The 22,709-nt window shown below is 66.8% G+C and overlaps 4 protein-coding genes across 4 annotated transcripts; 2 read left to right on the top strand and 2 right to left on the bottom strand.

Annotated features, from left to right (window-relative positions):
• Window positions 1-1,837: 1,837 nt before the first annotated feature.
• EMIHUDRAFT_231071 (hypothetical protein) lies at window positions 1,838-10,123 on the bottom strand (the record flags this gene model as incomplete). The annotated part of the gene is made up of 10 exons (XM_005784688.1): window positions 1,838-1,936; window positions 2,068-2,181; window positions 2,376-2,912; window positions 3,021-3,126; window positions 3,249-3,733; window positions 3,801-4,439; window positions 4,546-5,735; window positions 5,833-6,329; window positions 6,402-9,417; window positions 9,541-10,123. The coding sequence occupies 10 exons, from the start codon at window positions 10,121-10,123 to the stop codon at window positions 1,838-1,840; spliced, it is 7,266 nt and encodes a 2,421-aa protein (XP_005784745.1).
• A 2,346-nt stretch (window positions 10,124-12,469) lies between these two features.
• Window positions 12,470-13,631, bottom strand: EMIHUDRAFT_231069 (hypothetical protein; the record flags this gene model as incomplete). The annotated part of the gene is made up of 3 exons (XM_005784687.1): window positions 12,470-12,528; window positions 12,885-12,946; window positions 13,222-13,631. The coding sequence occupies 3 exons, from the start codon at window positions 13,629-13,631 to the stop codon at window positions 12,470-12,472; spliced, it is 531 nt and encodes a 176-aa protein (XP_005784744.1).
• A 3,983-nt stretch (window positions 13,632-17,614) lies between these two features.
• Window positions 17,615-18,325, top strand: EMIHUDRAFT_54688 (hypothetical protein; the record flags this gene model as incomplete). The annotated part of the gene is made up of 1 exon (XM_005784686.1): window positions 17,615-18,325. A coding segment is annotated over one exon (711 nt), but the record flags the coding sequence as incomplete, so codon positions are not given.
• Window positions 18,326-18,428: 103 nt separating this feature from the next.
• EMIHUDRAFT_364641 (hypothetical protein) lies at window positions 18,429-18,877 on the top strand (the record flags this gene model as incomplete). Its single annotated transcript, XM_005784685.1, has 1 exon — window positions 18,429-18,877. Exon 1 carries the CDS (start codon window positions 18,473-18,475, stop codon window positions 18,875-18,877), a length of 405 nt encoding a protein of 134 aa, XP_005784742.1. The 5' UTR covers window positions 18,429-18,472.
• Window positions 18,878-22,709: the final 3,832 nt, after the last annotated feature.

Here is a 22,709-nt window from a genome sequence, read left to right as displayed (position 1 = left end):
AGCCTCCCGCCAGCCCCAAGCCCCACCAAGACCGCCCCCGCCCCTCGTCACGCCGCCCGCGCGCCCCGGCGCTCGCCCCAACCCCACCTGCCCGCCGATGCGCGCCGCGCCGAGACGCGACGGCGCGCGCTGCACGCGCGTGCGCACAAGCACATGCGCGCCCTTGAAAGCTCATCCCTCAGCCCCGCCCCGGCGTCGCGAAGCATCTCCCCCCCTACAGATTGCGTACATGTGCGCAGGCGAGCAGAGCGGCGTCGCAAGGCTCGCCGCACCCCCAAAGAGCGACCGCGCTGCAATTCAGCGCGAGCACGACCAGGCAGAGCTTCCAGGGTAGTGCATCATGATTTCCGGACACTTTCGAATCGTACTCTACTACACGCACAGATTGCATCTCCCCCCTGATGATCTCCCAACATCACTGCACACTCGTCAGGCGTGCCGCGACGCCGTGCGGGGCAACGACGCCGTGACTCAGGCCGACCTTGCCGCCGACATCGCCGCCCATGACCGTCTTCGCGCCGAGAATCCCGATGCGGCGCGCATCAGAGGCCCAAATGGCACGTTCAAAATCAAGGGGGGCGCGCGTACGCTGCAGGAGTACGCGGTCGCGCACGCGCAGTTGGGCATTAGCCGCAGGATTGATCCGGAAGTGGGGCTGCAGGGCTACCGGAAGGCCCTCCTCAAGGCCATGAAGGAGCACGGCCTTGGGCTCTGAGAAGACCGCCGCGCTGACTGATGAGACACTGGCCCCAGGGCGATACGCTTGACGCGAGTCCGCCTCCGTGTAGCCGCTCTTGAGAGATGAGACTGCAGAGTCGGGGCAGTCTCCGCTCGGCAGTGAGAGTGACTCGGTGACTGTCTGTGCTGTCTACCGCAGCAAAACTGGCCCCAGGTTTTTGGGCTTCGGTTTCGTCGCCAAGCATATAGCCGGTTGCGGCACCTTCAGAAAAATCGAGCGCAAAAAAATCGTCTCGTCTCGTATAGGGTCGCGTCTCGTCTCGTATCGTCTCGTATCGGTTTCTCGATGTCCGACTGGGCGGAGGAGCTGGCGGCAGCCCGCCGCCCCGTGCTTGAGGCGGCCGCCGCGTTCTGGGGTGATCAGTCGCGGGTCGCCATCGCCGGCAAGATCCACGAGCTCTCGGGTCGCCATCGCCGGCAAGATATCGGGAGATGTCGTGAGATATGGGGAGATGTAGATCGCGCCTCGAGCAGCCGAGCTGCATTATAGAGAGATGGGGATACATGGGGAGATGTGGTAACATGTCTCCCGCCCCGCGAGCGGCAGAGTTCCATGTCACATGGGGAGATATGGGGAGATATGGTGAGAGGATGTGGCTCTGCCTTCGCGACTGCTGACTGGGGGCGATTTCCAAGGATCCAGGAGCGCAGTATCCACACTACATTAGGTGCTCACCTCAACACCTTGGGTGCAGTCCCTCTGACCCTACCCCCGGTGCCGGTGTGGGCGCTGGCCGGCACACTTAGGTAGAGGTACAGTAAGGTACAGACATGGGCCACTTACCTAAGGTGGAGGTATAGGACACCGCGCGCTACGTGAAACGGCTGGAGGCGAACATAGCCTGGCGCGGAGTGCGTCTGGAGTGCCACTGCGTACTGCCCTCCGCGGAGTTACTCCAGCCGCGCCTGGAGTTGACACACTGCCCTGCCACTACGCAGACACTCCGGACTCCGCGCACTGCCACTGCGCACTGGCACGTGGCCGTGGGGTTACGGTGTCGGTGAAACGTGCTGAAAGCTCCCTCCGTCTCGCCGGGTGGCTGAATGGTACCGCACAGTCTAGCGCCCCACGCAAGGCCTAGCGAGGGCGGAAGGCGTCCTAGCGCCTCGAGGCGGGCGCGTCGGAGCCGACACCGCTCTGCTTAAACTCAGCAATACGACGCTCGAGGAGCTCGGCGAGGCCACCAATGGTGTCAACCTGATGGGCGGGGTTTGGGGGAGGTTGCGGCGCGAGCGAGGAATTCACAAGGGTGGGGGCGTAAGGGGAACGGGGCGGGGGAGAAGGGAGGTACAGAAGTATACGGTGGGGTGGGGAGGGGCGTCGTCAACCTCGATCAAGTTCGCCACCGAGATTGTCACGCCCGGAACGGCGGCTTGTAGGCGGCTGACGACGACAGGGCCAGCGACGGAGGCGAGACCGCACTCGGCGAGCGTCCAGTCGGCCTCGACGGCTGTGGGTGTGGGTGGGTGGGGAAGGGCGTGAGGAGGGCGTGAAGGGGGGGCGTGGCCTTGTGATCGATCACAAGGCCATTCGTCGGAAGTGGGGGTCGCACAGAGAAGCATACTACGTATTAAGTGTTTTCTCAGCAGGGGTGTGGGCCTGCTCCCGTCAGTTGTTCGACGACGCTGAGCACCACTTCGATCGGGGTGAGAACTCGGTCGCCGCCGGTGTGCTTGAAGCAGAGCGACTTGAGGCGCGTGCGGCCCGCCTCCCACTTCGAGATCAAGTACGGGTCGAGCTTGGCCATCAGCATGCTGAAGAAGGTCGTGAGGATGACGACAAAAAAGTACTCCCACCATGCGACTGGAACCGGCTGCGGCGAGAACCAGAAGAAGGGCTTGCGGTAGCGCCAGTACGACCACCACTGCTGCCGCGTGATGAGGAAGTACATCTGCCCGACCCACTGGTGGAAGAGGTAGAGATTGTACGAGACGGGGGCGAGGGTGTTCACGAAGATTGACTTGGAGAAGAGCGCCGCCGTGAAGCCCTTGCCAACAGCAAGGCCGTAGAGCCACAGAACCATGACGGGCATGAGGAAGCGCGACCAAATACCGGCGACGGAGCGAATGCCAAGGTTGTCGTTCTCCGCGTTGATGAGAGACGAGTCCAGACCGCGGTCGTCGATGGCGATGGCCCACGCATCAGGGTCGACGATCGCGCAGAGCAACCCCTCCTTGTAGGCGAGGGAGGGGGTGAGAAGTGAGGGGTGTTTGCGAGAAGTTAGGGGTGAGGGTAGAGGGGAGATGTTTGGGGAGGGGAGCGACCAGCGCGCCTTTTGGACGCACGATGCGAGCAGCGGGTAGAGGATGTAGCCCGTGAGGACGAGGCAGAATGATAGGCAATCCGTGATTATGCCCCACATCCACGCATGGTGCGACTCGTACGGCCTGGTGTGGGAGGAAGATGAGTGGAAAGGAGAGGGAGGCTTGGAGGGGGGGAGGGGGGGAGGGGGGGCCTGTAGTAGTCGAAGAGGAAGGCGGCGCATGTGCCGAGTGCAAACGAGGGCCACCAGAAGGCCGGAAAGAGGTAGTACATGAGCGAGAACTGCCCCGTCCACTCGGCCGCGTCGTCGGCGCTCCCGAGCAAGCCGTCGACGATGGCGCGGTCCTCGGAGATGATGGCGCGGTCCTTGTACCAGCCGATGAACCATCCGGCAACGACGCAGAGATTGAGCAGGACGATGATGCCGGTGACAGCCCAGATGAGTCGGATGCGACCACGGATGGTAATCATCCGCGAGTAGAAGAATGGGTGTGACGAGACCATCGCGTAGTAGACGGACGAGAACCACGTGTAGTACGAGAGGAACCACGAGAAGAGGTAGATGGGCCACGACTGAATGCCGAGCACGTAGATGACGATCGTCGCGAAGAGGGAGCCCCACCAGGAGGAGAGCAGTGGGGCGGGCTCGCAGAAGTCGCCCCGCGACGCGTCAGTCCATTGGGCATGCCAGTGGAAAGCAGGGTCATAGTTGGCCGGGTTGCACATGGCGACCTAAGAGAGGTTTGGAGTCCGATTGGAATTGAGGTTGCCACTACAGCAACACTACTCGTATGGCGACCTGGTTGATGAGCAGCAGGCCAATCGAGACGAGGTACATCGGGTACATGGGCGAGAGGCGCGCAGCGATGAACCCAAGTTTCGACCGCGGCGCCGGTCCCATGTTCGCGGCCAAGCTGAAGCCAGCGAGTGCAAAGAAGGTGGGCACGTGGATGCACATGAAGCGGGCCTGCCCAAAGGCGCCCCATGTCTCGTAGTCACCGACCCCGTCCATGTTTGTGCCGTCCGCTGGCGCTTGCAAGCCAACATGGTTGAAGACAACCTGACAGGCGAGAACGAAGCGCACACCCTCGACGGAGCGGCTCACCGTTGGCGGACCCCGCTTCGCTGGCGCGGCCAGCTGCTCCTCGAGGTTGTGAGGCATGATGTCGAGCTTCTCGGCAAGGCCATTACGGATAGGCTTGTTGGTCTTCGTCTTTGGCAACTCCTCCCACTCGATGGCCTTCGCCACAGACGGCCACTTGTTTGGCGCGAGGCCACACGCGCGGCACGCGACGCGCAGCTCCTTGAGCAGCAGCCGCTCATCCGAGGCGACCTCCGGTGGCGCCGTCGGCTCGAGGATGACGACGCAGCCCACCTCCTCGCCCCAAGACGGCGATGGCACCGCAAAGACCACAGGCATGCGCACCCACGGCAGCGCCTGGGGGGGGGGGGGGGGGAGTGATTCGGGTGCCGTGTCATGAGCGGCGCGTGCACGTGAGTGGACAGGCCTTCTTGATCGCGTCTTCGAGCTCGTAGGGCGAGACCTGCTCGCCTCCTCGTTTGATGAGCTCCTTGGAGCGCCCCTTTATGGTGAGGTGGCCGTCGGCGTCGAGCAGTCCGACATCGCCCGTGAGGAAGAAGCGGTCGGCGTCGGAATCGGCGGCGCCGTCTGCGCATGAGAGAAGGAAGAAGTTTTCCATGTCCGCCTTTGGGTTGTTGAGGTAGTTGCGCATCACCGTCGGCCCTGAGATGGCGATGATCCCGGGGATGCCGTGCGGCTGTGGCGCGAGGGTCGCTGGGTCCACGATGGCCATGGAAGCGGCGCAAGCGATGCCGACGGAGCCGTTCTTCTCGTTGAGCTGGTCGAGGCCAGCGTTTGGCTGCGAGATCGGCATTTGCTCGGACATCGAGTAGGTGCCGTGAATTGGGATCCCGCCGTAGCAGTTGGACAACGCCTGGCCGTCGGTTGGTGTGAGCGCGGCTGCTCCGGAGCGGATGAAACGGAGCGAATGCTGCGGCTCGACGATCTTATTGTCCTTGAGGTAGTTTACGACGGCCAGGTGGATCGTCGGCACGGCTGAGTACCAGGTCGGCTGCGGACTCGTGCCCAGCGCTGCGTAGAAGGTGGCCGCGGAGAACGAGTCGAGGCACGTGCAGCTGCCGCCGGCGGCAAGCGACGCGAGGATCGAGGCGGAAAGGCCGCCGATGTGGAAGAGTGGCATCGCGTTGAGGCAGATGTCGGCGGGCCCGATCTCGATTGTTGCAGAGAGAAGCAACGCATTGCGCACCACGGAGTTCTGCTGCAGCGGCACACCCTTTGGCTTGGAGGTGGTGCCGGACGTGCGCAGCAGCAACGCGATGTCGTCTCCGCGTGTCGCGAGAGGCGTCAGTGACGGAGTGGTGCTGCTGCTGGGGACGAGCTTGAAGAGGCCGGGTCCGGCGGTGGCGTTCGCCACAGCGTGGTGCACCTGGATGCGGACGCCGCCGCCCGCCTGCTCTACGGCGGCAAGGACGGCCTCATGCGGCGCGCCGTCGAAGAGTAGGACGTGCGCCGCTCCGAACTGCTCGAGGGCGTCGAGGGCGTCTGCCTGTGCGATCGTCGGCTCGAGGGGCGCCGCGGTTGCCTGCGCCGCAACGACAAGGAACGCGACTGCCGCAATTGCACCGCCCGGGGCGATGTAGACGACCGTCTCGCCGGGATTGACGCCGAGGGCGGCAAGGTCGCCGCCACCGCCTGTCATGGGCACGGCATGGGCGCGGTGGCGCAGTCGGAACCGACGTGCGCCACAGATGCGCCAAGACGAGCTCTAGCCGATATCTAGCCGGGTCACCCGGTGCGAGGAAGCCGAGCAGCTGGCCGTAGCTGAGCGAGCGCGACGGGTCGGCTGCCTCACGGAGGCAAGGCCGGTCCGCAGGCTGGGCGGCGAGCAAGTCACGAATCGTCTGCGGCGCCACACCCAAAGCACGCCCGTGGGAGACGCGAACGAGTTGCTGCGCCTCTGACACCGCTACGGAGGTGAGCCTCGAAATCTGCCTCGTCACTAGCGCCTCTGGCGGTGACGGCCGGATGACGTAGTGAGCCTCCGAACGGTTGCCGTTCTCCTCAAGGACGGCAAGCAAAGCCCTGGCGCCAGGAGGCCGCACGTACTCAGCAGGGAGCGTGGGCAGCTTCGAGCTCCGCCCGCCGCTGGCGCTGCCGCTCCTCTTCGTCGTGTTGTGTTCGTCGAGGGCGGCGGCGAAGTGCGACATGAGGCGGTGGTGAAGAATCTCATTCGTTGTCAGCTCGCGGGGCAGCTCGTGACCCGACGGGTGGTAGAGCACCAGCCGCCTCTGCGATTTGAGGGAGGGGCTCGGTAAGCCTCATTAACTCGCGGCCAAATCTCGGTCATATCTCGGCTACAATGGTGGGTTGGGCAGCTCAGGAATCGGCGGCCTCACCGCCCCACTCTCGAAGGTGAGCGTAGACTCTTCGGAGAGGGCTTTGAACTCGTCGGCGAGGCCGATTACGTGCACCGAGTGCGCTGCGATCGCACCCGTGGGCGGTGATGGCGGGAGGTCGAGGCCGCGACGGATGTGCGCGGTGGTGGTCGAGTGCGCGAGCAGGGCAAAGTTAAGCAGACTCTCGTTCTCCAAGCTTTCGACCGCGTTGATCATCTTCTCGAGGTGTCGCGCGGGGAGGCGATGCACCGTCGAGAACTCGAAGAGCGATCGCTCCCGCTTTGATGTCATCTCCTCCTCGACAGCCCCCATGGGTGGAGGCGACTGCATCGACTCCGCCTCGGCATGGCGAATGGGCGGAGGCGACTGCAACGAGGGGGAACGCATCGACCGCATCGATCGCATCGACCCCATCGCCTGCATCGACCGCATCGAGGGCACCCGCCTCCGGATGGATGCCTCTGGTCCGATGCTCCGGATGGATGCCTCTGGTCCGATGCCAGCCATCTTGGCTCGATCCTTGGCGCTGCTGTGCACGAGCGAGAGCACATCGGGCTGAAGGCAAGCGCAGAGCACCGCTGCGCCCTGCGAGAAGCCGAAGACGCCATCGACCTCGTGCTGCACGATCGCAGCGACGACGTGCAAGAGCATGCTCAGCATCTCCTCGCGGCTGGTCGACTCGTCGTACCAGCGGAAGACGGGCTCGTCGACCGGCACCTGGAGGCGAGCCGCTGGAGGCTTACTCGTGAGAGGCGCTTTCAGGTAGATGATCTCAAAGTGCTCCGTATCGATGCCGAGGTTCTTCAGCTGCCGCCGCGTGATGCTGTTGTTTGAGTCGGCGCCATGGAGCGCGAGCATCCGCGGCTTACGCGTGGTCGTCGAGCTGTAGGATGCGATCCCGCGGTAGGAGGAGGCGTGCTTGGGCATGGCCGTGAGTTGGTCGGGCCGCTGCATGAAACGCCTCCAGCGCGACACCCGAGAGTCGCTGTCGTTATTGACCACTGCGATCCGGGGCAGAGTTGCGGTCGCCCCGAGCACAACGTCCGACAGTCTCTCCTCTGCGATCCGGGGCAGAGTTGCGGTCGCCCCGAGCACAACGTCCGACAGTCTCTGCAAGCCGCCCGCCACACGCGGGTGGGCGTCCGACCATTCCACGAAGGCTTTGGCGACACTCTTTGTCTCCTCCGACACCCGTTTGTGGAGTAGCATGGCGAGACCGATCAGCAGGCACGCCGCGATTATGCCGAGCACGATGAAGCCAATCTGGACACTGCGTACCCCGCGCGAGTCACACAGACCTGCGCTCGGCGTCGGCACCTCCGACGGCGGGCCTGAGAGGGTCCCCAAGTCGGCAACCACGGCGGAGCTGTTACTCTGGATGATGATCTGGATCGAGCCGCCGCGCAGTGCCGCCTCACTCAGAGTCGAACCGTCGACCGAGTGGCTCAAGCGTGAGTACTGTCTGAGCTCGTATGAACCGCCCGCGCCGAGAAAAGCAACGCGCACGAGGCCATCGCCGATCGAGAGGGTGCCGTTCGGCGACGTTTCCGCGAAAAGGAGCGTGCCCCGGACCGCAACGCCGACGCTTGCCTGCGCGGCGACCAGCAGCCCGCCCTTGACACCCGCGTTGGGCTGCGGCGGCACGGGCTGAACGAGAGCAACGATCGGATCCACGGTGCCACAGGCGAGGGTCGTGCCAAGTTCCGATGCGACGACGATAACGCGCCCTGCCATGTGGCTCAATGCGACAGCCAAGGATGCGCTGACGAAAGCGTTGCCAAAAGCGTCCGTTGCCACAGGCAGCGTCTCGAAGGGGTCGCCTGTCTGGATGGTGCGCGGGTCGGGCACATCCGTCGGCGGGTACAGCATACTTAGAACCGGGTCAGCGCCCGGGCACTCGAACCCGGTCTGCAGGCGGAGAGAGAGCCTGGAGGAGGGCGGTAGGCCAGTCAAAGTTGCGGTTAGCTGCAGCTGCGCCGCGCCGGTCGCCTTGATATGGACGAGCGCATGGACCGCTTCGTCGACCGTGCTCTCGGCTGCGAGCGAGTATCGGGTGAGCCGACCGAGCGCATCCGTCACGCCAGGTGCGTAGCCTGCGATGGTGCCGCAGCCGAGGTAGACGCCTGCGCGGCCGTGAAAGATCATTTGGCGGCCAGCGAAGGTTGGCGGCATTCGGGCGCCGCACGAGGCGCCGTCTTCGACGCCGGACATCTCACGGCTCAGCGCTGAGATGAGATCGGGCGAGTCGAGGACGAAGGTCCACGAGAGGAGCGCGGTGCCGCGCTTGTCCGACTTGTAGCTGCCGTATGTCCACCCATCTCCGCCGCGCACCGTGGCGCGTGCCGTGCGGTAGCCCGCGTAGATTCCTTCGTAGAAGCGGAGGTCTTCGACTGCTCCAAGGCAGTTGAACCCGCGGTGGAAATGCCACATGCCGTGGAAATGGGGCTCGAGGCCGACGATCACGCCGCGCACGGTCAGCTGCGCCGCCGTCCGCGTTAGCAAGACGAGGCCACGGGCAGTGCGATCGGCGAACTGCGCCGGTATTCTGCCGACCAGCACCATTTGTGTGTACGGCTCCCTAACAAACGGCGAGCAGAAGCGGCGTGCAGCGTCGTCTGCTTGGTACATGACGACGAAGTATCCTCGCTCCGCGAGTGCCTGCGCGTCAGACACTGCCTGGGTCATCTCGAAAATGGCGGAGCCGTCGGTCTCGACGGGGATCGACGGGACGCTGCGTTCTGCGGGGTACTCGTCATCGCACGAAGACACGAGGCCGGCCTGGAAGGTGCTGCCTGGCGTCAGTCCCGACAGGACGCCGTAAACCAACACCGCCGCATCGCGTGCCTGTGCCGCGACAATCCCCGATGCTAGGTGTCCAATGCCCGATGCCCAAGGATAGCCGAGAAGGGCATGGGAGAAGGCGGCGTTGGCGGAGAAGGAGGCGAGCAGCGCAGGCGGCGAAGAAGGCGGAGGCGGAACTGTGTTGTACAATCGATCGGGCGGCGGTGGTGCGTGGGTGGGAAGGGCGGCGATGGGGCAGAGGAGCACAGCTGCGAGTAGTGCACGTGAAGAACTGCGGCACGTCGAGCTTAGTCTGGTACGTAACAGCAAGGCGGTGGCGAGGAGGACGAGGGCGAGTGCGGGCACGTTGGCGGCGAGCAGCTCACAAGCGTCCCCTGACTCGCTGGTCGCGCACGGGCACTCGTTCATGATGCACGCCTCCTTGTGGGCCGCCTCCGCGCACGCGTCGCTGCCGAGCGGCGCGGAGGCGTTCGGCACGTGATGTGCGCTCGATCCGGCCGCGCCGTAGCCCGCGAGTTCGACGCTCACCATCTTCTCCACACGGTCGCCTCCGCGGCAGCCATCAAAGGCGGAACTGGTCTTGCGCGGCCCGCCGAGGCTGCCGCGGTTGAAGATCGTGCGCTGGAAGTCGGCCGGGATGCCCAGCATGTCGCGGATGGCGCCGCACGCTGGCTGGGAGGTGTCCTCAGCCGCCGTCTCAAAGCCGCGCAGCGCCGAGCGCGCCGCCTCCGTCGAGCGCCCGTCGTGGTCGATGCAGGCGTGCTTGATCGAGTCCGAGCCGAGGGCGTCGCCCGTGCGAGTCGGGCCGCTCTCGGCGGACGCGAGCCCCGCAAGCAGGCCGAGCAGAAGCAGGCGCACACACAGGTGCACACAGGTCCACATTGGTCAACTTGCAGAGGGGGTACGACGGAAGGCTCCCCCCCGGGTTTCTTGCCGTCGTACCTGGGCTGTTCCGAGAGAGAGAGAGAGAGAGAGAGAGAGAGAGAGATTCTTTTTTTCGCCGAAACAGTGATGGCAGGTGTCTCTCTCGGAGCGCCTCCTTTGAGCCCGGCCGATGAAGGGTCCGATGGCACAAACGGGGTGTACGAGGCGATCGAGGATGAGCCAATTACCGGGGACAACACGAACAATGGGGTGGAGACAGGTCGTGGGGACCAGGCAACAAAATCAGCGCCTAAATACCAGTGGAGTTCAGCGAGGACTGCAGGAGAGGTGGAGTCAAAGGGGCGAGGAGGGTTGGCACAGGAGATTCATCAATGGTTTATGGATGGAGAGGTGGAGATACCAAAAGGCTTTGAGCAGTGCAGCGGGCAGCGGGCAGCGGGCAGCGGGCAGCGGGCTGCGGGCTGCGGGCTGCGGGCTGCGGGCTGCGGGCTGCGGGCTGAGGGCAGTGAGGGGCGTGGGGCGTGGCGTGAGCGCGCGTGGAGGGAGGAATTGACAGATGCAACAAACGGGGTTCGAACGAGGAGCCAGCTGGTGGTGGAGTGGTCAACCCACCCACTATGCCAGCCAGGGGCCTCTGCTGTTGGACGTAGACTTTCGGGCGTACATATCAGTAATAATCCGAGTGGAAGCTCAAAATGGGAGTGGAGAGGAGAGTCGCCCCCACCCTCACCCCCAGATGGTGGAGACGTGCTGCATCATTTCAACAACAAGGACCTGGCGAAGCATGGAGATGGCGGACAACGAAAGCAGACTCTTTATACGTTGCTCAAAGGGAACTCTGTTCCATACAGGATCTTGGATGCGGTGTGCCGTGAGGTCCGAATGTGGGAAGTGATGAAGCTAGACGCAAAGGCCAAGCGCGTGGATGCGCTGGTCGCGCATCTGTTCACCGAGGCGAGCTGCTGGGACACATCCACGTGTGAGTTTTGCCAGGACCTGCGGGAGGAGGCGGCCGAGGGGCGAAGGCTAAAGTGCGATCGCCGCGATCGCCAGCCGAAGCAGCCGCTACAGCAGCCGCCGCTGTCGCCGCAGTTGCAGCAGCAGATGGAGGACGATGCATGCAGTAGCAGCGGCAGCAGCAGTGCCTGCAGCAGCGGCGGCGGCGGCAGCAGCAGCAGCAGTGACAGCAGCAGCAGCAGCGGCAGCAGCGTTACGGACGATGATGCGGCTGCGGCTGGGAGAGACGAGGAGCACGGCGAGGAGGCTGAGGCCGCGTCAACATTTCCTGCGGGGGCTGCCTCCGGTAGAGTGACCGCTTCCGCAGGCGGCGTTGCCGCTGCGCCGGCTGCGACGCCGGCGGAGAGGCAAGGACTGGCGGCTAGCCTCGCGGCGGGCCTAGCAGCTCTTAAGCAGCGTCCACCGACGCTTCCGCCGCCGTCGACAGACACGCGGGAGTGTGCCAGCAGAGGCGGCAGTGGAGGTGGTTGCAGCGGGTTCGGAGGTGGAGATGGTGGCAGCACGGGCGGAGGCCGGGACGGGGAGTGGAGCTGCCCTTGGCGCGGCGAGTGGGGCGCGCGTGGCGGCGACGGTGGCGATGGTGGTCGCGGCGACCGGGAAGGCCGGGCCGGAGGGCCGAGATACCGTAGCGGAGGAAGTTGGAGCGGAAGCATCCCGGAGCCGAGTCGTTTCGGCCGTGAGGGTGGGCATCCGCCGCTGCCACAGCAGCCACAGCAGCAGCCGCCGCCGCCGCCGCCGCCACGCCCTGGCGGTCTGCGCAGCCTAGGTAAAAGGTCGCGCTCCCTATCGAGCTTCTCGATGCAACCCGGGCTGCTACCGCCACCGAGGCTTGATGGTCGCCCCCCGCCTCCGCCTCCCGAAGCCGGGCAGCACCAGCAGTTCTCCGTTCAAGACTCCGTTCGCCCGGGCGATTGCTTTCGCTTGGGCGATTGGATCTGCAACTCGTGCAACAACCACAACTATTCTAGCAGGATGGCGTGCAACCGCTGCAAGCAGCCAAAGAGCGGAGGTAACGGCGGAGGCAAGGGGAGAGGCAAGGGCGGGCCCGGCGGGGGCAGGGGCAGTGGAACGGCAGGCGGTTCTGGACCACTTTTTTGGCCTTGATCGTCTGTGACACTGTGACTGTTGCAACTGTGTGACGACAGACACTGTCGAGACCGGAGTCAGGACTCAGTGTCTGCTGTCTCCTGCTCCACACGCGTCAAAGCAGCAGGGGCTGGCAGCACCGGCGCCGCCGAGTCCCCGAGACGCGAGAGATCGCGAGGTCGAGGGTCGGTCGTATCGCGAGGGACCGTTGTTGTCTGTTTTATACGCTTGCTCTTCTCACTACGGGTTGTACGCAAACTCGGCAAACACGGAGCGCACGCGCGGCGGCGGGTGGGGGCCTGGCGCAGCGGCGGGTCCGGCGCCATCTTTGGGGCCAAGTGGGAGCGGCAGAGGCAGCGGCAAGGAGGGGTTGAGAGCCGCGGCGACAGCAGCGGAGGGGGCGGAGATGAAAGCCGCGGAGGCGGCGGCGGCGGAAGCGGCGGCCGCGGAGGAGGGTGCGGCGGCGGGGGCGGCGTTGGCTGCGGTGGCGGAAAGGGCGGGTGCGGAAGAAGGGGTGGCGGCGACGGGTGCGGCACTTGGCGCCAGCGCGGCGCGCGGCCGCTTCTTGTCGAGCTTCTTCGCGGCGGGACGCGGCGGGCGGCGGCGGCGGGAGGAGAGCGGTCGCTCGTCCTCCTCCGACGAGTCTCCTATTCACAGGCCGTTGGTGAGAGGAGCCGCCGAATGCCGCGGCCGCCCGGAGGTCGGACCAGGAGACGCCTCCGCCGGAAGCGGTGGAGAGAACGGCGGCGGCGGCAGAGGAAGAATAGGGGGAGGCGGAGGAGGCGGCGGCGGAGGCGGCGGAGGCGGCGGAGGCGGCGGAGGCGGCGGAGGAAACGGGGACTGCGGCGGAAGTGGCGGCGGCGGAGGCGGAGGCGGACGGTCTCAGTGGCGGTGGCAGCCTGGGAGCGAAATCGTCGTCGTCGCCACCGCCTCGCACCGCCGCCGCCTTCGCGCCCGCCATCGGCTTCCGATCGCCGCGAGCTTCCCGCGACGTCCTCGCCCGCGCAGCCCTCGCGGCGAGCGGCCTGCCCTCCTCCTCGTCCTCGCCCTCGTCCTCCTCGTCGTCGCTCGACATGTCCTCCGCCAGCATCGAGAGCGGCGGCGCCAGGGGCATCCCAAGCCACGAGGCGCCTCGCTCGCGCTTGAAGAGCATCAGCTTCTTGAGCGGGTGGGCATACAGCCACCCTCGCGACTTGTCCTCCTCCGCTGGGCACCACTCGCGCGCCTCCGCCAGCAGTTGGACCAAATCGTCACTCAAGCGGAGCGGGCGGCCGGCGGCGAGAGGTGGCTTCGCGGCCTTCGGGAACGGCACGCCGTCACCGCGCACGAGCGAGCGGACGGCGCGCATGGTGCGCTTCTGGTTCGTGCCAGAAACGCCCTCCGCCGCCAAATACTCCTCCATCTCTTGCAGCCAGCCAACCTCCTCCGCCTCCTCCGCCTCCTCCGCCGCCTCCGCCGCCTCCGCCGCCTCCGCCGCCTCCGCCGCCTCCTCCGCCTCCGCCGCCTCCACCCGCTCCGCCGCCGCCTCTGCCCTCGGCGCCGGCACCGCCGCCGCTGCGTGCTGCACCTGCTGTCCCTGATGCCCTAGAGATGGCTGCAGCCGCGGCGGAAGTGGTTGCACCGACGGCGGCCGCTGCTGCTGCTGCTGCTGCCACTGCTGCTGCGGCGGCGGCAGGGGAAACGCCGGCTGCTGCGGCGACGCCATCGCAAGAGGAAAAGCCTGACCCAAAGGGAAAGACGGAGGGGGCGGCTGGTGCGGCGGCGGCTGCGGCTGCGGCTGCGCTTGCGGTCGCGGCAGCTGCGGGGGCGGCCGCGAGTTCCATGCTTTCTGCCAACGCTGTTGTTGATGTTGCTGCTGCCACTGCTGCCCCTGCTGCTGCTGCTGCTGCTGCTGCCGCGGCGGCGGCGGCAGGGGAAGCGCCGGTTGCTGTGGCGACTGCCACCGCTGCTGCTGCTGCTGCGGCTGGGGGCGCGTCGCAGGACTCGCCTGGTGCTTCGGCGCGTACGGCTGCTGCTGCTGCTGCCGCAGCAGCAGCTGCTGCGGCTGTTGCTGTTGCTGCGGCGGCGGCGGCTGCTGGAGCGGCGGCTGAGGCAGCCTCCCGCTGTAGTTTGGCGGCGGTGCGTGCGACTGCTGTCCCGCGCCGTTTGCGTGAGGCGGCGGGCGGTGCCAAGGCTCGCTGCCTGCTGCGCGGTGCTGCAGCGGGTGCTGGAGCGGCGTGAGGTTGGCGGGAGGCGGCCCGGTGGAGCAAGAGACGCTTGGCTGCGGTGACCGCTGGTGAGGTGGCGGACGCGGCGATTGATTGTGCGGATGCAGGCGGCCACCCGCAGACCCGCAGCGAGGCGGATCAGCACGCCTGTGGGGCGGCTGCTGGTGCGGCGGCGGCGGCTGCTGGTGCGGCGGCGGCGGCGGCGCCGGCGCTGGCCCGATCGGCGCTTGCCGCAGGATCCTCAGCACATCCTCTCCGGAGCGCCGCATGGGCCAACAGGACGTTAGAGAGGCGCGAACAGGAAATACGGCGGGTGCGCTTCTTAGGGAATAACCTGGTTAAGCTCAAAAAAAGAAAACGCGGGGCGCTCGGGCATGGTGCACGCGGGCGAGCTAAGCAGCGAGCCAGCGCCGCTGCTCGGCCAGCGCGTCGTGCTCGGCGGCCTCTCTTCCCGTCCCGAGCTGAACGGGCAGCGGGGCGTGGCGGGAAGCTTCGAGGGCGGGCGGTACGCGGTGGCGCTCGAGGGAGGCGGCGAGAGCGTGCGGGTGCGGCCGAGTAATCTGTCGCCGGCTGCGGCGGAGCGGGCGTCGAGCGGTGTCGTGGCAGCCCCCGATGCGGTCATCGCAGCGGCTGAGCATGGCGAGGAGTCGGCGGTGCTGGCGTGGCTCGAGGGCGGCGGGCAGGCCGACGCGACGTACGAGAGAGACGGCTTGAGCGGCCTCACGCTGCTGATGGGCGCCGCCAACAACGGCCACGAGCGGGTGGTCGACCTGTTGTTGCAGCGCGGCGCTGAGATCAGCCTGCAGAACAGCGACGGCGAAATCGCGCTGACGCTAGCCGCCGGCCAAGGCCACGAGCGGGTGGTCGAGCTGCTGCTGCGGCGCGGCGCGGAGGTCGACCTGCATGACAGCGCCGGTGGCACCGCGCTGATGCGCCGCCCACCAAGGCCACGAGCGGGTGGTCGAGCTGCTGTTGCGGCACGGCGCAGAGATCAACAAGCAGAACAGCTTCGGCGGCACCGTGCTGATGGTCGCCGCCAGCAGCGGCCACGAGCGGGTGGTCGAGCTGCTATTGCAGCGCGGCGCGGAGGTCATCAAGCAGAACAACAGCGGCTTCGCCGCGCTGATGTTCGCCGCCCGCAATGGCCACGAGCGGGTGGTCGAGTTGCTGATGCGGCGCGGCGCTGATGTCAACTTGCTGGGCAGCGGCGGCTGCACTGCGCTGATGTATGCCGCCCAGGAAGGCCGCGAGCGGGTGGTCGAGCTGCTGCTGCGGCACGGCGCGGAGCTCAACCGGCAAGACAGCAACGGCGGCACCGCGCTGGTGATCGCCGCTCTCTTGAACCGCCCCGCCGTCGTGCGGCGCTTGCTGCGGGCGGGCGCAGACACCGCGGCGCGCAGTGCGAGCGGCAAAACGGCGCTGCAGTGGGCCAAGGAGAAGGGCCACGCCGAGTGCGTCGAGGCCTTCAAGAAGCACGTCCAGGAGGTGTTGGCGGGACGGCCCACGGCGACGGCAGCCGGTGGCGACGGCGCAGGCGGCGCTTCCTCCGGCGGCGCTTCCTCGGCTGGATCGAGAGTCGCGAAGACGCTATCTCCAGCGGTGGCGGCGGGGCGGGCGCCGAGCGGTGTCGTGGCAGTCTCCGATGCGGTCGTGGCAGCGGCTGAGCGAGGCGAGGAGGAGGCGGTGCTGGCCTGGCTCGACAGTGGCGGGCGGGCCGACGCGACGTACGAGAGAGACGGCGTGAGCGGCATCACGCTGCTGATGGGCGCCGCCGGCCACGAGCGGTTGGTCGACTTGCTGATCCGGCACGGCGCAGAGGTTAACCTGCAGAGCAGCAACGGCTTGACCGCGCTGATGCTCGCCGCCCAGGAAGGCTACGAGCGAGTGGTCGTGCTGCTGATACGGCACGGCGCTGAGGTCAACCTGCAGGATAGCGACGGCGACACCGCGCTGATAATCGCCGCCGACAAAGGCCACGAGCGGGTGGTCGAGCTGCTGATTCGGCACGACGCTGAGGTCAACCTGCGGAACAGCGACGGCGGCAACGCGCTGCTGGCCGCCGCCGGCAACGGCCACGAGCGGGTGGTCGACTTGCTGATACGGCGCGGCGCTGAGATCAACTTGCAGAACAGCAAAGGCGGCACCGCGCTGATGTACGCCGCCCGCAGCGGCCACGAGCGGGTGGTCGAGCTGCTGCTGCAGCACGGCGCGGAGATCAACCTGCAGGACGGCAACGGCGACGGCTTCACTGCGCTGATGATCGCCGCCTTCTTCAACCGCCCCGCCGTCGTGCGGCGCTTGCTGCGGGCGGGCGCAGACACGGCGGCGCGCACCGATAAGGGCAAGACGGCGCTGCAGTGGGCCAGGGAGCAAGGCCACGCCGAGTGCGTGCGCGCCCTCGAGGAGCACTCGTCGACCGCAGCAGAGGCGGGGGGGGAGACGGCGGTCGCAGGATCAGTCGAGCAGGCCGCGGCGGCCGCACGCGAGGCGGCAGCGGCAGCGGAGGCGGCGGAGGCGCGCGATGCTGCCGAGGCTGCGCTGCGCGAGGCGGTTGAGGCGTGCGAGCGAGGCGACGCCGATCTCGAGGCGCTCAGGGCGGCGATCAACGCAAACACCACCCAGGCCGCCGACGGCTCGGAGGCGCTGCGGGCGGCGCGGCGGCTGCGCGACGAGCTGGCGGAGCGAAAGACCCGCGAGGCCAGGGCGCTGAAGCGGCAGCGGCAAAAGGAGGAGAAGGCGGCGGCGGCGGCAGCGCGGGCGGCGGACCGGGCGGCGGAGCAGGCTGAGGAGGCGCGGGCGGCTGAGGAGGCGCGAGTGGCGGAGGAAGCGGATCGGGTGGTAGCAGAGGCTGCGGCGGCGCGGGCGGCGGAGGAGGCGGAGGCGGCGTCGCGCGCAAGGGAGGAGGCAGAGGCGAGGGCAAGGGAGGAGGCGGCAAGGGAGACGGAGGAGGCGAGGATGAGGGCGGAGGCGGAGGCGGAGGCGGCGGAGGCAGCGGCGGAGGCGGCGGCTGTAGAGGCGGCAGTGGCGGCCGTGGCGGCGGCGGAGGCTCAAGAGGCGGCGGCAGCGGAGGCGACGGCTGAGGCGGCGGCAGCGGCGGCAGCGGCGGTGGCAGCGGCGGCAGCGGGCGGCGAGTGTCGCCGCCCTCGCCGCCGCCGCCGCGCCGCCCGCCGCCGTCCCTCTCGACGAGCTCATCGCGGCGACCGACGGTTTTACCGAGGCGCGCAAGGTGGGCGAGGGCGGCTTTGGGCGCGTCTACCGCTGCGACGCGCTGCCGTCGCTTCCGCGCGTCGCTTGCGGGTTCGCCGTCAAGACGGCGCTGGTCGGTGTCGGCGCCCAAGGCCTCGCCGAGCTGCAGAGCGAGGTGCGCACGCTCAGCGCGGCGTGCCACCCGTCCCTGCTCCCTCTCCTCGGCGTCTGCTTGGCGCCGGCGAGAGCGTGCCTCGTCTACCCCCTCTGCCGCGGCGGCAGCCTCGAGGACCGCCTCTACCGCGCTCCAGCCGCACTGCAGCGGCTCCGCATGCTCGGCTTCGAGACGGCGCCTCCGCCGCTCTCCGCCGCCGCACGGCTCCGCATGCTACGCGACGCGGCGAGCGCGCTACACTACTTGCACACGCGCTCTCCGATGATCTTGCACCGCGACGTCTCGGCGGGCAACATCCTGCTCGACGAGCGCGGCAACGGCTACCTCTCCGACGTGGGCCTCGCGCGCGCGGCAGAGGCGACGGCTGGCAGCAACCAGCAGGTCTCGCACCTGTCGACGCAACGCATCTTTGGAAAGCCTGGCTACATGGACCCGATCATCATGCAGGACAACCAAGCTTCTCAGCTGACCGACGGCTATGCGCTCGGCATCACGCTGCTCGTCAGCCTGACCGGCCGCGGCGCCGTCGGCTTGCTCAACGCGTGCGAGGATGAATTGGAGGAGCCCGACACGGCGGAGAGCATCGCGGCGGCCGACGCGGGCTGGTCGGTGGCGCAGGCCGAGGAGCTGACGCGGCTCGTGGTCGGGCTGGCGTACGAGCGGAAGAAGAAGCGGATGCCGCTCGCAGAGGCGCTGCCGCGGCTGGAGGCGCTAGTCGAAGCGGCGGGGGAGGTGGAGGAGACGGCTGGGGCCGAGGAGCGCCTGTGTGACCTCTGCTGGGACGCGCCGCGCTCGGTCCGCTTCACGTGCGGCCACGCGCTGTACTGCGAGGCGTGTGTGCCGCGCGTGCTGGAGCGCGACGGCAACTGCCCGGCCTGCCGCCAGCCGGCGCTGCCCATCGCCGCAATTGGGCGGCTGGTGGCGGAGCAGGCGACGTTTGTCCACCAGCCGCCCTCGCGCCCCGCGCCCCAGGCTCAGCCCGTGGGCGCCACGGCGACGGTCGGTGGGCGAGGGGGGCGAGGGGGGCGTGGACGTGGCGGGCGGGGTGGGCGGGGTGCGGGGCGCGGCGGCTCTGCTTAGTTCTGGAGCACCGGTGCATGATGGCCACGAACTGCTGGGGGGGAAGGGGGGGGTCCGGCCCGAGGCTTCACCAAATGCTTGGGGGGGGGGGGGGGCACAGGGTTCACCACATGCTAGGGTCTGCCTGCTCCAAAAAAAAAATTGCGTTTTACCCTGCGAAAGACACTACTCTCCCCCTCCCGTCACTTGTCCCCCTTGGCGTGGCGCGCCTCTCTCCCCCAGCTCTCGGTATCGCGTACTGCACGAGGCTAGAGGGAGCGGACCGTGAGTTGAGGAAATCGGGGGACGCGACCCACCTCGCCACAGACGGTCCCGCGCCTCGCCGTTAAGACGGCTACACGACCGCGGCTCATGTGCGTGTAGCCGTCTTTGTCCGGAGTGAATACTCCAACGCGCTCGTCGGTGACGGTGTCCCCCGATTTCGCCGCGCTCGGCGAACCTCGACAGCGCCTTCGATGGCATGCAGCTCTTTGCGTCAGAAGCCTGGAGAGCAGCTCCTCGGCTGCTCACACGCTCTGCACAGTTGACACAGCCTACTGTGCGGCTACCACAGCTGTGCGGACAGCGATGGGCTCGCCCTCACTGGCCCTCAGTCACTTGTGCTGCGGCTTGTGTGAGCGACACTGCTCGGCGACTGCCGGCACACTGTGAGACCATGGGTGTGAGGTAAAACCACGCTACCAGCGCTTGGTCACATCGGCCCCGAGGTCAGATCCTTCTACTCTGTTAGTGACAAGACTTGTCTACTGGCTGGAGCCGAGCAGGAGGGTCCGGCGCACAACCCCTGGTCAACTCACGGTCCACACCCCGTACCGTGGGCCCCGCCTGCGCGCTGGGGTCGAGCGCTGGGGGTTCCCTGCCCTGTCGGGAAGCCTAGCTCTTAACCTGGGGTCGCTACCTAATGCGGGGCTCCTGGACGGGCGATGAAGTTCGCCTTGAATCTCTCGTCTCGCTTTCCCCCCGACTCGCGTCCGTCGGGGGTACTCCCTGCTCTGGCTCTCTGATCTCCCCTCCCCCCCCCCCCCCCTCCTTCCCTCTCCGGGATGAGATGCGCGCTGCTGTCCCTAGAGGGGGGTCGGGTGGTGAGGGAATTGATTAGAGGCATCGTGTTGTTGCGGTCGCCCACGGACGATCGCCGGAATGGGCCGAAGGACAGAGGCTTGCTTGTGTGTGGGCGCGCGGGCGCCCACTCAGGCTCGGCCTCCGTTGTCTCAGCCTTCAGTTCACCTCTCCTAGCGCCCGGTTTTGCGTGGCGACCTTCATTTCGGGGTCGAAGGTGCTACACACACTTGCCCCCTGGTGTTCTGGCACTCGGCGTTCTCCATCTGGGGTTCGGCTCTTTTTGTTTTTCTTTTTGGGACCATTATGATTTCACTAGTACAGGCCGTTTGTCTTACAGACAGTGCGCACAGTACTGCGTGCGGCATGCGCGGGCTCGACGTGAGGCAGGCGACTGTCGCGGGGTGCGGGCTGCATCGCTGTGCGGGGATTGCGCGGCGTGCATATGCACCTTGCATGTGCTCTGTGTGCTGTGTGCAGGCAGACTGGACAGCGGGCTGAACGGATGGCGGAGCGCGCGCGCAGCGTGCCACGCGCGCGCCTCGTGCAGTGCAGGATCTGCGTCGTGTCAGGCGCGTGGCGGCAGGGGCGCAGTGCGGAGCACGCGGGCTGAATGTTCAGAACAGGCAGGGCTGCATGCAGACTGCACAGCAGCCCTGCTCGGGTAACGGAGCGCGTGCTCGATGGCCTGCGCGCGCGGCGTGCCGCCGCGCAGGCGTACGTCGTGGATGTGGACTCGACTACGTTCGCCAAGTACATGCGGCAGGACGCCAGCGTGCAGTGCGACACCACGGAGCACGACTCGATCACTAATCTCGCCATCTTGTTGATCGTACTCTGGCCGCTCGGCTCCCTCGTCCTCTTCACGTCGCTCCTCGTCCCGTGCTACAAGGCGCTGCACGCCAGAACGCCTACGGACTTGTCCCGCGCCACAGCCTTCCTCCACAGAGAGTACGAGACACGCTGGTACTGGTGGGAGGCCGTCGACTTGCTGCGCAAGATTGTGCTGACTGGCGTGGTGGTCCTTATCCCGGAGGAGCGCTACTTTCTCCGCCTCGTGATGGCGACGCTAATCTGCTCGTGCTACGCCGTCGGGCTCGCCGTCGCGACACCCTACAGGCGCTACGAGGACGATATCCTCGCCGTGGCGACGAACCTCGTGCTGCTGCTCGTCTTCCTCGGCGCGAGCTGGACCAGCCTCTTCGACGCCATCGAGGAGCAAAGCCCCGGCCAGGGGAAGGCGGAGGCCATCCTCGGCTGGTGCGACCGACACCGTAAAGGCGCACTCTCGTGTGCATTTTGCACTTGAGAATTCTGCATGCCGTGAATAGGCCCGACACCGACGCCATCATCATCCCAATGACGGTTCTTGTTTGCGCCGCGCTGGCGATTTTCCTGGCCGGCGCCGTCGTCGCGGCCCGCCGCCTCGCCAAGATACCCACAATCCGGCTCGTCTCGACCAAGCAGCAGCCCGAGCTGACCCTCCACAAGGGCCAGACTTGGCACCTCTTCAACAGCCATATATGGTTCCAACAAAGCATGCGATTGTCACGCCCACTGCCTGCTGCTGGTAATTTCACTACTCATCGTTCGGATAGGTCAACCTACGATTCAGATCTATGTGGGAGGAGTGTGGCGTTCCCCACCAGACCCTCCCCCATTTCAATAGGTCCACCGGTCAAGACGCCGTCGCGGTCATCAAGAGCGAGCTGCAGCTGCTTCTGCCTAGCATCCAAGTGTTTCTCGACGTCGATGATCTCGATGACATCGGCGCTCTGGAGAGCTACATCGGCCGCTCGCAGGTGATCCTCATCTTCCTCTCGAGAGGCTACTTCAAGAGCAAGGTGCTCGTTCATGTAGCCGCTGTGTGGCCGACTGCCCTCGCCCTCACCGGCCGCCCCCTCCGCGCAGAACTGCTTGCGGGAGGTTCGCGCGGCGCTGTCCCAAGGCAAGCCAATCATCCTCGTCCAAGAAGCCGATCCGGACAAGGGCGGCGGCTCGCTCGAGGCGCTGCGATCGGAATGCCCAGAGGACCTCCAGCCAGCTATCTTCGACGCCGATTGGCCTCTCGTCGTGTGGATGCGGATCGAGGATTTCCAGCGTGTCTCCCTCAAGAGGATCGCCGAGGTGGGCTGCTGCCATTCGACCTCGTCTGCGGGTGGCTTCATGGCTGACTGGCCTGATTCCCTTGGTCCGCAGGCACTGCTGTTGCAGACGCCATTATACGCAAAGGAAAAGGCGCTCCCTCTCGTTGTGCCCGGTGAGGTGCAGGGCCAGAACCTCGGCTTCGCAACGCCAATTCTCCTCTGGGCCTCGCCTGCCAATCCGGGCGCAAATGACGTGGCCGGCGAGCTCGCCACCGCATTTACCGGGCTCGCCGTCTCGACCACGGACACGCCGGAGCGGGCAACCCACATGCTGCTCTACCTCACCCAGAACACTTGGTCGGATGAGAGGCTGGCCGAGCAGGTCACGGCGGCCCGCGCAGCAGGTCTGCCGATTGTCATGGCTCACGAGAACGACCCAAGCCTCGGTGGTTGCGCTTTTGCACGCCAATTTGAGACCACGCCGCAGGAGCTCATCGCAGGCGGCCTCTACCAAGACCTCGCCGTCGCGTGTTTTGCGGGGATTCACCGCGAGGCAGCCGAGATGTAGCTGAGAGTTCAGCTGGTACCTACCCTTTGTGAGGCCGCCGGGCTGCCTTGGGACTAGGTGTCGCGCTGTCTACTGGCAAAGGCGCTCGGTGCTAGGCCAGGCAGGGAGCAGGAGGCGT

This window comes from Emiliania huxleyi, assembly GCF_000372725.1.
Source record: "Emiliania huxleyi CCMP1516 chromosome Unknown EMIHUscaffold_169, whole genome shotgun sequence".
Taxonomy (NCBI): Eukaryota; Haptophyta; order Isochrysidales; family Noelaerhabdaceae; genus Emiliania; species Emiliania huxleyi.
This window is presented reverse-complemented; position numbering and strand designations above follow the sequence as displayed.